The following is a 13,095-nucleotide window of genomic DNA, read 5'->3' on the forward strand; positions in this document are numbered from 1 at the left end:
GTCATGGGCGGGTCCCAATCCAGGCCCACGGGAGAGTCCCATACGTCCTTGGAGTGTTGTTTGCACAACTGGTCACATTTCAAACAAGATTATGGAACTAAGATGACGAAGGATCGTCTTGTCCTTCTTTGTACCAGGGAATGGCCGATATTGGAGCCCAAATGGCCACCTGGGGGGTCTTTTGACCCGATTTTAGTTTCTGATGAACGTATAATAGTAACACAGAGGGGAAGTTGGGACCAGTTCCCCTATATTGATTCATGGGCAACTTGCGTACCCCTCGGCGGCAAGCCCGCCCTGTGGGTAGTTAAATGTATGTCCTTGGCCTTCTCTGTGATAACTAGAAAAAATTAATGAGGAAGGGACCACCTAGGGTGGTAGCTACGGTCCCCGAGGATCCATTACTTCCTCCTCCCTACGGGACGGCTGTCACGGGGGGACCACGCCTGCCCCAGCCTCCATTTCCTCCAAGGGAGCCTGCCCAAGGGTTGCAACCATTAAAAATTCCCGAGGGAGACCCCCTCGTGAGCCAAGGTCCGGTCCCGAGTCTATGACTGAGTTCGAGGACACTTTCCAAGATTGTTTGGATGCGCTCGAGAAAAATCTTAAAGAGATGAAGGGTGCTTGGGGACCTCAAACCCAGGAAAAGGCACCTGATAAAGAGGGGGAAACTAAAGGAGGGCCTAATTACAATTTACAAAAGGACCCGCAGCCACCAGTGAAATTGACCTTCCCTATTAGAGAGGTCCCCGATCCTACCACCCAACACTCTCAGGGGATAATGTTTGTTTACGCCCCCTTTACGACATCTGATTTGTACAACTGGAAACAGTTCAATCCTCCCTTTGAGGAGGACCCCGGTCCATTGTTGTCCTTAATGGAAAATGTGAGGCTCACACACAATCCTACCTGGGACAACACACAAATATTATTAAACACTTGTTTCCTTAGTCAGAAACCAACTATTCTTGCGGGGGCACGGGCTAGATTTAGAGAGGAGAACCCCCAGGCGACTGAAGAGCGGGTGGCAGAGGTTTTGCCCATTGGGAGGCCTGGCTGGGGAGTGGCCACGGCGGCGCAAAGGCAATTACATGCCGAATACTTTCGGCTTGTTTTAGCAGGCATGAAACAGGCCGCTCGAAGGGCCCCCAATCTGCAAAAGGTCCTGACGTTAAAACAGGACAAAAGCGAACCCCCCGCTGTCTTCCTCCAAAGGCTGAGAGAAGCCTTCGCCAAATATATTGACATCGACCTAAATGACCCAAATAACCTACGAGTTCTCACAACGCAGTTTGTAGGAAATAGCCGCCAAGATATCAGAAAGAAGTTACAGAAAGTCGAAGGAGGACTAGCGGCTGATTTAGGAGTCCTGGTTGAAGTAGCCCAGAAGGTCTATGAAAGACGAGAGGAAGAAGAAGAGAAAGAAAAAGATAAGAGGCAGGCAAAATTACTTGCTGCAGTTCTCAAGCCAGAAGAAGGAGGGATTAAGAAGGGTGGGAAGGGGAACAGAAAAGGGCCTCCCTTAGGAAAGGATCAGTGCGCTTTTTGTAGAAAGATTGAACACTGGAAGCGAGACTGTGAAGCCCTAAAACAGAAAGAGAAAGAAAGTAGGGGGGAAGGGCAAAGAGTGTTGTATGAACAAGAAAGAGATTAGGACAGACCAGGGCCCGGCCCCCTCTTGGCCATCTCCAAGGCAAGACGGGACCCCATGATCAAAATTAAAGTTGGGGGCCGCTCCTACGATGCCCTTGTAGATACAGGGGCCGCCTTGTCCATCCTCCCCCTTAGCAAGCCACCAACGGGAAGTGGGGGATCTACCACCATAATGGGGGTCGAGGGAAGGGCAACCGGAGTGCCCCTTTCTCGTCCCTTGTTCACCAAAGTTGGGAAAACACACCTAGAACACACGTTTGTCTGTACCCCTCCTGTCCGGTGGCATTGTTAGGGAGGGACTTATTGACTAAGCTCCAAATTGAGATCACTTTCACTCCTGATGGAAGAATGGAAGTACGACTCCCCAAGCAACAGAGCAGTAAGTATCAAATGGCCCTTTTGAAAGCCATAGAGGAACCCACCTCAGAGGCAAATGAAGACTGGTGCTTAATAGAAAACAGAGTCAATCCTCTAGTTTGGGCCAGGGTTGGAGGGGCCTCTCGTGCCAAATTGGCAGCACTGTACAAAATTCCTCTCAAAGAGGAGGCGAAACCAGTTCATGTGAAACAGTATCCCCTTTCCCGCCAAGGGAAGTTGGGTCTACAACCAGTAATAATGAAACTCCGAGAGGAAGGTCGACTCGTCGAGATAATGTCCCCCTACAACACGCCCATTCTCGCTGTGTCCAAAGGGGGGGCAAGGGGTTTCGTCTGGTGCAAGACCTCCACCTCATTAACCAGCAGATCGAGGCCCCCTACCCTGTGGTCCCTAACCCACATACCCTCCTTGTAAGAATTCCAGAAGATCATGCATTGTTCACTGTCATAGACCTAAAAGACGCTTTCTTCAGTATCCCACTCCACCCTGATTTGAGGCCTTTGTTCGCCTTTGAGTGGGAGAGCCCAGAGGGTGAGTCAAAGGTTCAATTAACACGGACAGTGATCCCTCAGGGGCTCAATCTTTCACCAGTCGTTTTTGGCCAGCAGCTTCAAAAGGACCTCAAGCCTTGGGTCCATCAACACCTTGAGGTGCATCTCCTCCAGTATTGTGATGACCTCCTGATTTCAGCCAAGGCCAAGGATATGTGCCTAAGTGGAACAATTTCCCTCCTTAATCATCTAGCAGAGGGGGGCTATAGGGTGTCAAGGGAAAAGGTGCAGCTGGTCTGACCAACTGTAAAATTCCTAGGCTACCACTTAGCTAAGGGGACCCGAAGCTTGGGATCAGAAAGAGACGAAGTCATTCGTGACACCCCTGTCCCTACGTCCCCCCGTGAACTAAGGGCCTACCTGGGATTGACTGGATTCTGTCGGCTATGGATAGCCAACTATGGAGAAATAGCACGGCCACTATATGAGGCACTGCAGAAAGATAAATTAGACAAATGGAAATGGACTAAAGAAATGAATAAGTCTTTCCTCAGCCTTAAAGCTGCCCTTGTGTCACCACTGGCCCTCGCTATGCCAAATCCCAGTCGACCATTTAGACTCTATGTGCATGAAAATAAGGGCGTAGCCTCGGGAGTACTCTGCTACTCTGCCAATGGACGGGCCCTTCCTGGAGGCCAGTGGGCTACTACTCCAAAGTCCTTGATGTTGTGGCATGAGGATGGCCGAGCTGCTTGAGAGCGGTGGTGGCGACAGCCTTAATCTGCACTGAAGCTGAAAAAATGACAATGGGAGGGACATCGAGGTCTGGGTGCCACATGGGGTACCACAAATCTTAGGGTCAGGGGGAGGAAGCAAATGCCTCAACCCAGCTCAGCATTCCCAATATGAAATAGGCCTGCTAACGAACGAAAACCTCACTTTCAAGGCCTGCTCCAGCTTCAATATCGCCACCCCACTAACGGCAATACAGGCCACACGTGGGCCGGGGCTCCCAGATCATGATTGTCTCAAAATACTAGATTTGGATACCAAAGGTCGGCCAGATCTTGAAGATGAACCGTTAGAGGGAGCCGAAGATTTGTTTGTAGACGGGTCCAGTTACATGCTGGACGGAAAGCGTTACACAGGGGCGGCTGTCGTCACCCAAAGCGAGAGTGTCCACGAAGAATGACTGCCTCCTCATTTCTCCGCCCAATCCGCTGAACTGGAGGCCTTGACAAGAGCTCTGCAGGCAGGCAAAGGAAAGCGAGTAAACATTTACACTGACAGTAAAAATGCCTTTGCCATTGTGCACGCTCACGGACAGTTATGGAAAGAGAGGGGATTCCTTACAGCAAATTGATCCCCAGTTGCCAATGGCGGCTTAATCGTGGACCTTCTAGATGCCTTCCAATTACCCTTACAAGTGGCTGTTATCCACGTCCGAGCCCACGGAAAAGAAAAAGAGGAAAAATGGAAGCAAGGAAATCAAAGAGCGGATGAGGCCGCAAAGAGAGCAGCCAAGGAAGGAATCCAAGGGACATTCCTTGTCTTACCCAGAAGGGAAGAGCGCCCCACATACTCCCCTTCCGAGTTGCAAATGGCACAAGAGCACAAAGTAAGTCCTCGTGACGACGGATGGATCCAGATGACGGATGGAAGACTGCTTCTCCCGCAGACCCTGCAGGGAACTATCCTAGAACAAGTGCATCATTCTCTTAGACACCCTGGGGCATCAGCCATGATTGACTATTGCAGAAGGCTGTTTGTCTTTCCTGGCCTAACTGTACGAGCCCATCGACTAGCCGCAACCTGTGAGATCTGCCAGAAAACTAACTCCCCCAGGGCACCCCCTCCACCAAAAGGAGGGTGACCATGGGCGTACTATCCCTTCCAGAGGGTACAGATTGATTTTGCTGAAATGCTACCATGTAGGGGTTACAGGTATTTGCTTGTAATAGTGTGTCAAATGACAGGATGGGTAGAAGCGTTCCCATGCAGAAACTGCCAAGCAAAGACTGTAGTTGCTAAGTTGTTACAGGAGGTGGTGCCCCGGTTCTCCCTGCCTGAAGTTATAGAGTCCGACCAGGGCTCACATTTCACCTCAGCTGTTACGCAGGGGCTGGCACGAGCTCTGGGGGTAGAGTGGCACTTACACTGCCCCTGGAGACCCCAGGCGAGTGGGCAGATTGAAAGAACCAATTGGAGTCTCAAGGAGACTCTAACCAAGCTCCAGCAAGGGGTAAAGCTCACTTGGGTTGAGGCTCTGCCAATAGCCCTAACAAAGCTTCGAAAAATGCCAAGAAAAGACATAAAGCTGTCCCCCTTTGAGCTAATGTTTGGATTCCCGCCCCGGGTACACTGCGGAAGGAGGGAGGAGGTCAAATGGGAGATGGGAGATCAAATGTTGAGGGGCCAGTTGACTTCTCTACAGTCTGTTCTTTCACAGCTATGGGCCTACTCTGTCCCTTTACAGAGATTGCCGCTAGATGCCCCCATCCATCTCTTCCAACCAGGAGATGAAGCATTGCTGAAAAAGTGGAATAAAGAAGCTTTGAAGGAAGGGTGGGAATGGCCCTACCTGGTGGGACCAACCAGCCATTCATGTGTAAAACTTGTAGGTTCTAGCAAATGGACACATTGCAGCCGGTTGAAACCATTTAGATGACCCCTGCCTCCTCCTGTCATCCGGAGAGAACAGGAGGACACGGGCAACAGTCCTCTGCTCCCTGGCACACCTCTGGAAGCTGCCAGGGACACAGGTGAAGAAGTCATCCAGGAGCCACAATCACCTCTTGTTTATAAGTCCCAACACCTAGGAAAGGCCAAAATCCAACTCAACCGAGCTTAATAAAGTAGCCACTCCCCGCTAAAATGGGGTGGCTCTGGGTCCTGATATTGCTTACCCATGGGGTAATGGGGTCAAAGCAATCTTGTTGTCAAGAAGGGGGAAACACGGTCTTCAGGACTTCTCTAGGGGCAGAATATTATAAGTCCATGAAGTCTATTACTTGCTTAGGAAAAAAGGTTTTCGAAATACAGTTAACCAAACCCTACACCTATTATACTGGTACTCGGAGAAGCCAACTACCGCTGGGGGCCAAAGTTTGTCTCACTAAGGGAGGGCAGTGGGGATTAGATCGCTGGATCCCGCCACGGGTCCATCAGACTATATTAAGCAAATAGTGAAGCAAGCCAGATTAACCCCTGCAGCCCCATGCACACCCTTAATAAAGATCCCAGAAATAGGGAAGCGCCCCTGGAAGGCCAGATTAGGGATCCCAATAATGTATGGGATAATGTAATAATGTATGGCTAGAATGGGTAAAATATACTGCCAAGTCATTAAATAAGTCTGATTGTTTTATTTGTGCTGCAGGAAGATCGGTAGCAAAGGTACTGCCTTTTCCTCTAGGATGGGACACTCCTTCTCTCCTCACCTGTGTGATCCATTTGTTCCAGCATCCCAACGCATGGGGAGAGGAGGAGTGCCAGACCCTCAATAGATTGTACCCTCCCCTCAAAATAGAGAATTGCGTTATACCCCCCGTGGCTTTTGTGCAACAAAAGAATCATACTGGGTGTATACATCGAAGTTCTACAGACATAAGTGAGCCTGTAGGAAACCTAACAGACAGATGGGGATATGTAAATTCCACCAGCTTCAAGAATAATTCTCTCTCAATCCCACGGGCTGACCTCTGGTGGTATTGTGGGGGCCTAGAGTTGTATGAAGTGTTGCCCTCCAATTGGTCAGGAGTCTGTGGGCTAGTTCAGCTGGCAGTCCCCTTTTCTATTGCATACCACCCAACAAGAAGAACTGGCCGATTTCGACAGAAATGGTCGGAAACCCCCTTTGACAGCCAAATATATATTGACTCTATAGGGGTGCCCAGGGGAGTACCAGATGAATTCAAAGGGAGAAACCAAATCGCTGCTGGATTTGAGTCGACCCTATTCTGGTGGGCGACTATTAATAAAAATGTAGATTGGATCAATTACATTTATTATAATCAGCAAAGATTTATAAATTATACTCGTGACGCTGTAAAAGGACTAGCTGAGCAGCTAGATGCCACTAGTCAAATGGCATGGGAAAATCGGCATGTTCTTGACGTGATGTTAGCAGAGAGGGGAGGAGTATGTGTTATGCTAGGTGGACGGTGTTGCACCTTCATCCCCAATAACACCGCCCCAGATGGCACGGTGACGAAGGCTTTGCAAGGTCTCACCACACTATCTGAAGAGTTGGCCGAAAATTCGGGGATTAATAACCCCCTGACGGCATGGTTAGAAAACTGGTTTGGTAAGTGGAAACACCTGGCAGCCTCGGTTCTAATCTCGCTCGTAGTAGTGGTGGGAGTTTTAGTATTATTTGGTTGTTGCATTATCCCCTGCGTCAGAGGCTTATCCCAGCGATTAATTGAAACCGCTCTGTCAAAACAGATGCTCTTGCTTTATTGTGCTGATAAGGAGACTCCGTTTTAAAACTCTTTAAGACGTGAGTAAAGACTTAAAGGAGGGAATTGTTAGAAAAAGAGACTCCATAACCGGTTGGCGCCTCAGTCACGTAGAGCCCAAGTGGCGGGAAAAATGTAGGCGGAGCAGAAAAGAACCGCATTATGACTAACAGCTTGGCAAGCTGATGTGCTGACTGTTTATTGGTTACTGGCTTGGTAAGCTGTTGTGCTGACTGTTTATTGGTTACTGGCAAGAACAATAGAAGTGATAAGGTATAAAAGATTAGTGCATGCTTAGCTCGGGGTCCAGACTGCTCTGCACCCGTTTTGCAAAACGACTAATAAAATAGTGTTGGATCCACTGCTGCCTGCCTGGCATCCTTTCTTTCAACCAGAAGCAAGAATTTTTTATCTAACAGGAGGAAGAAAGGACAGGAGCTGAATAAGAATACTTTGAGATGCATGTGAGGTGCAGAGAAAAACAATACTATATAAAAAGTCCTCCACTTAGAGCCTCATGGAATCAGCAAATTCTGCCTGAAATGGGGAGCAGGGCTGGCATCAGGGTAGGCATGGATGGGCACCTGCTGAGGGCCCACACTGAGGAGGGGGAAGCTACCAAGAGCCTTTTGGACCTGATCCTTCTCTTCACCATTACAACCTGCTTGTTCACTTTCCTCTAGCTCTGACCCAGACAAGGGTGGTGGTGAGAAGGATGAGCAGACAGAGCAGTAGATGCTACTGCCTCCTTGCTCCCTGGCTGTCTGCCTGTCAAGCAGGCAAATGGTAGAAATGATGAGGAAGAGGAAGAGGAGCAATAGCGGCTGGTCACCATGGCAGTGAGAAGGCAAACTCACTGAGGGAGGGGGCCCACTGAGGGTGTCTTGCCCAACTGCCCTCAAAAACCTGGAGCTGGCACCGATGGGGAGGCTGAGTCACAATACCTCCAGAGCCAGTGTCTGTACTTAACACGAGGAAAGCTGAATCTGGAACTCCCTGCTACAAGGAAATCACTGTGGCAAAGTATTTAGCAATTTTCAAAGAGGGATTAGGTATCAATACAAAATTATATCAGTAACGTCCAGCTGATAATGCCAAACTCTGCCTCCATCTGCCACCATTTTGTGACTGGCTCGGCTCCTGCACTACCATTTTGTGACTGGTGAGCCTCAGTCCTTTTCAGCTGTCTCAGTGGGGCCCTGACTGCAGAGCGTTTGAGAATCCCTGCTGGAACTTCTTCAATTACATTTTGCTGGACACTGAAGTAATTTATCACTAGTTGTGCTTCCTTGCTGCAACTTCCAAAATCTTCTGGGGGGGGGGGGCAGTGCTCGGCAGAAGAGCATTCTGCTCGGTATGCAGATGGGCCCTGGTTCAATCCATGGCAGGGGCGCCATCAGGACAGGGCTTTGGGGAAGACGTCCCGGGACTCGCTCAGCTGGCTGGCTTACCCCGTTTTGAAGTAGCACACTTTACCAGAACAGCCTCCCTACCCTATTCATGTGCATGGAATCCAGGCTATACCATTGGCACATTATGCACTAAAATGCACATTAAAATAAGCACGTTATGCACTAAAATGAAGATAAGGGGCTACGTAGCCCATTTCAGTTTGTTTATCACTTTAGGAATGTAACAAAACCAAAACGAAGCCTGCAAACAGCCGTGGCATCCCATCTTGTAGTAGGTATTCTCTCAAAAATATATTCCTCCACTCCACTTGTAACTCTCATGGCAGAATAAAGAATTATAATGAGGATTGGCAGGCATCTGTAGTACTCTATTACTTTAGTAAAGTAAGAAAGAAAAACCCTGGCGATTCACTAACTAAAAAAGCTTGACGAGATCTATGGAAGTTTATGCACAGGCTCTTCTCTTGGTCCCACTGCTATCAGAGGCATGTCTGGTGGGGATGCGACAGAGGGCCTTTACAGTGGCCGCTTCCAAGCTGTGGCACTCCCTGCTGAAGGAGACCAGGTTGGCTGCCTCTCTATTGGCCTTCCAATGGCAAGCAAAGACATTTTTATTCAAGCAGGCCTTTGGCATGTAAGCTGGTCTATTGCCAAAGCAGGCTCCATTGGACTGGATGCTATTTTATTGTTGTAGTTTTTAATTGTTTTTTTAATCTGTTTGTTTCTACGAGCGTTTTAACTATGTTTATTTTCATCTTGGGTTTATTACTGTTAGCCTCCTTGAGGACCATTGGCGGGGGGCGGGGGAATCAATATACAGGAATTCTTTTAGATGGGTTTCTTTGTGTACTTACAAATCACTGTGGAGAGCCTCATTTCTGCTTACTTGCTCTTCACACTTATGCTATTAGATGTTTCCCTCTTCTGCATTAATTAGCAAATAGAACACATTCAATGTGGCGGTGACATCTATTAAATTAATTGGGTGATCATTACCATGATGGTTTCTGTTACGTTTTTTTCAAAACGTCTTATGCACATAAATGGGGATAGGATTTTGGAAGTGAATATATTTAAATCATTATACTAGTTCCTTAGCCATTTGGTCGTTTTCTGGAATTGTTAATGCATATAAACAACTTGGCAAGAATTGATGCCCACCCATTCATCTTTGATTTGAATGATTCTGGAGTAATCATTTTATTTATTTGTATTCATTTAAAATATTTATATCTTGCTTTTCCATGAAAAGATAATATACAATGCGGTTTACAAATGTTAACATTTCATATCTCCCTCAAGTGCTTCATTATCATTCAGTTATGCAATTAGGCTCTTATCTTACTTCGAGTGATTGCTGTCTGTGGCTCAGCCTGTTCTAGGTCTATTCAAGTTTGCAAGTGAATGTTTACTTTAATATGACTATCCAGTTTGTTGAAAGCTCAAAGACCATTCCCCGCTGCCTGATAGAAATTTGACCATATCAAAATAAAATTCTCATTCTGTGAGCCAAGAGATACCAAGTGCTCAAAATGGCTTAGAATTTCTATCCAAAGTGCCCAGTTCTCAACCATTCCAATGCTTTTTAAAGCAACTGTTTATGTGATCAAATCTTTGACTGTTCTCTGATGTCCCTTTGAACTGTTATAAACCTAGCTGGTTTGCTTAGTTCTCTCTTGGCTTGCCTACAAAAACTAACATTACAATCCCTTTTCATTGTTTTACATGGTTTTATATTCTATAACCTACAGTTAAACAAATAAACGTTTGTTTTTAACAGCAGCCTGACATGTAGATGTTAGATTTATGGGCTGATCTGCAATTTCTTGGAACTCCCCTAGATCCCTTTTTAAAAAGCACCGGTGTACTACAAGAGCTTATTCACTCAGTTCTGCAAAGAATGGCTAGAATGCTTGAACCACATGTCCACTTCCTTCATCCTCCCACAAATGCTTCATAGTTCCCTGTCCGATCGCTCTCCACAGGATAGAATATTGGGGAGGTGCTCTCTGATAAGAAGGAAGATAGCAGTGCTACTGAATGACATGCAGTGCAGCCTCATGTGTGTCTACTCAGATGTAAGCCCCATTGAGTTCAATGGAGCTTACTCTGAGGTAGGGGATATAAGATTCCAGGCTGGTTGTGTGTTTTGCCCCACCCTTCCCCATAAGAAACACTTTCAGTCTAGCACCATCAAAAGTAGGGAAGTGAAACTGATGACGCTCTTTATAAAAGTACATATAAAACCAAGGATATATTCCCTGCAAAGGCTGTAATGCAGCTGTCTTTCCGGGCCAGCTAAAAATGTTGTCTCCTGGGGAAACATTGCTTTAAAAGAATACAGACCTACAAAAATGTCCGAATACCCATGGGGTGGGGGGGTAATACATCCTATGTCCACATCCCATTCTTTCTCTCACACACATTCTAACGCTTCCTCCTTTCTCTCCAGCCCTCCCTACCAACAGCTTCTCCGGAGCTGTAGGCCTCCTGTGCTCAGAGTCAGAGTTCAGTACTGAAGCCAGAGCTCTTACAGCTATGGAGGACTCAAAGACTGACACCTGTGTTTACCTGTGTGTGGTGTTTTGGGGGGCAGGGGGTCAGGTTTATCCATTTTTAGGAGGGAAATTGGGGTGGGGGTGGGGAGACAGTATTTTTCTGCAAATCTATATGCCCAGTGCTGCCTCGCTCATCTTTCTATAACCACAATACTCTGTAAAGAAAGGAGCAAATCCACCTCAAATATTCAAGAAATATAATTTGATCCTCCAATCCAGAAAAAACTGTTATGTTTCCTGTTTTTGGTCTTGTCTCCTTCTAAGCCTAAGTCCTTGATCAGCAATTAGAGGTGCTTCCAGACTAGGCTTTTATTGTGCCTGTACTCTGCCTGATTCACAGAATTTTACAAGGGGTTCAGATGTCGTTGTTCCCCATTTGTAACCCTCCTCCCATGTTTTCTCACTGCTTCTTCTGCTTTTGTTTTTCTTACCATAAAAAAAAAATCTGCTAAAGGAGGAAAAGATGGAACAGCTTCACAATGCCTTTAAATTGCTAGTGCTAAGAGTCCCTTGTCTGGAAGCACCCTAGCATTTAGGGAGGGCTACTCTGAAGTCATGATGGAGGGTGAAGATCTAAGCCCCTGCTTCTTGCCCAAGATGGCTGCCAACAAACCCCGCTGCCGCAGCCAATGCTTCTTCCGCACGTACTTCTAACTTCTGGATTGACAACGGAGGTGGGGCTGACAATCCCCCCCAGAGGCCAGATTTGGCCTGGAGGCCTCCAGTTGCTGACCTCTACCCTACTGTTACCCATCAGGAACATAAGAAGGCACCTTGCGTCAGGCCAGACCATTGGTCCATCTAGCTCAGCATCTTGATACTGACTGGTAGTGGACCCCTAGGGCAGCCTTCCCCAGCCTGGTGCCCTCCAGATGTTTTGGACTACAACTCCCAGCATTCCTGACTATTGGCTATGCTGGCTGGACCTGATGGGAGTTGAAGTCCAAAACTTCTGGAGGGCACCAGGCTGGGGAAAGCTGCTCTAGAGGGTCAGTCAGGAGTTTTTCCTAGCCCTACCTGGAGGAGAAGCCAAGAATCAAACCTGAGACCTTCAGTGTGCAAAGCAAGTGCTTTACCACTGAGCTGTGACCTTTTCCATTCAGTTGACCCTTATAAGGTATCTGTTTAAGCTATCTTTCACCTAGCATTCAGCAGATTCCAGAACCCTCCTGCAAGGCAGGGCTGTCTGGCCACCAGCTCCCTACAGACCAACCCACATCATTCAGACCACAGTTGAGCCAAGCCATAAGATGCAGGAAGAAGCAGAAAAATACTACTGCATTAGCAGCCAACATAACCTGAGGCTAAAACTCTTCGCCACTTCCAAATAAGCTTTGATACGTTGGAGCCCGGGTGCAAGCCAGATCTGTCCACCAGGTCTATCCAACAGACCTCTGAGTTCCTGGTTGTTTTCTTTTTCTTTTTCGACTCCTTTTTTGTCTTTAACACCAGCCGGACATTCAGAAGAGAAGCAGGTGAAGCCTTCCTTATCATTTTACGTTCGTAATCAGAAAGAGCTTTACCTAGCTAACTTCTGTTTGTCAGGCAGTGCTAAAGACACAGGAGCAGGGCCAGTTAGAAAAAAAACAAAGTTGGCGATGCTAGGAATCTAGGGTAATCGTGACGCATTCCCCAAATCGTGCATTGGGTGGCCTTCCTTGGCTCTCCAGTCACCCCACCACCACTGCCACGCACGCACACACACCCTCAGACGCTTTTGTTGTAGGGGCGCAAGCGTGAACACACCTCCCCAAGGTACCTGTGAGCAGAGCAAACGTCAGGTGAAGAGTCCTCATATCCATGATGCCTGCTGGAGCAAGGGCAGGTTGATGAGGGCAGATAGAAATGAAAGGCGTGTTCGGGAAGGTGGTCAGATATGGGGAAGTGCAGCTGTTCGTCCTGTTTCCGAATGATGCTCGCTACTAATCATCACCACCCAGTGCCTGCTAAACAAGCGGCTTCCTGTTTGTGGGGTAGATGGGGAAGAAGGCTGTGGGGTGCTTGCGAAGGGGCGAAGATGGGGGAGGGGAGGGACTCTGGTGGGTTAGAGCAGAGAGAGAGAGAGAACAGGCACACATGGGTTAACTTCTAATAACCTATAACCTTGCTCTCACACTCACAAGAACTAGGGTAATGGAAGTGT

The 13,095-nt window shown here is 47.7% G+C and overlaps 1 protein-coding gene across 1 annotated transcript in view; it reads right to left on the minus strand.

The window, feature by feature from the left end:
- Nucleotides 1-12,864, minus strand: part of LOC146355563 (natural cytotoxicity triggering receptor 3-like) — a 50,757-nt gene extending 37,893 nt beyond the window's left edge. The window contains exon 1 of the mRNA XM_084832581.1: nucleotides 12,712-12,864. Within this exon, the coding sequence (XP_084688707.1) occupies nucleotides 12,712-12,754 (43 nt within the window). The 5' untranslated portion in view covers nucleotides 12,755-12,864. The remainder of the gene's footprint in view (nucleotides 1-12,711) is intronic.
- Between the last annotated feature and the right edge of the window lie 231 nt (nucleotides 12,865-13,095).

The sequence above is a fragment of the Heloderma suspectum genome, chromosome 2 (genome assembly GCF_057233095.1).
Source record: "Heloderma suspectum isolate Gila_16-S chromosome 2, 16-S_ref, whole genome shotgun sequence".
Taxonomy (NCBI): Eukaryota; Metazoa; Chordata; class Lepidosauria; order Squamata; family Helodermatidae; genus Heloderma; species Heloderma suspectum.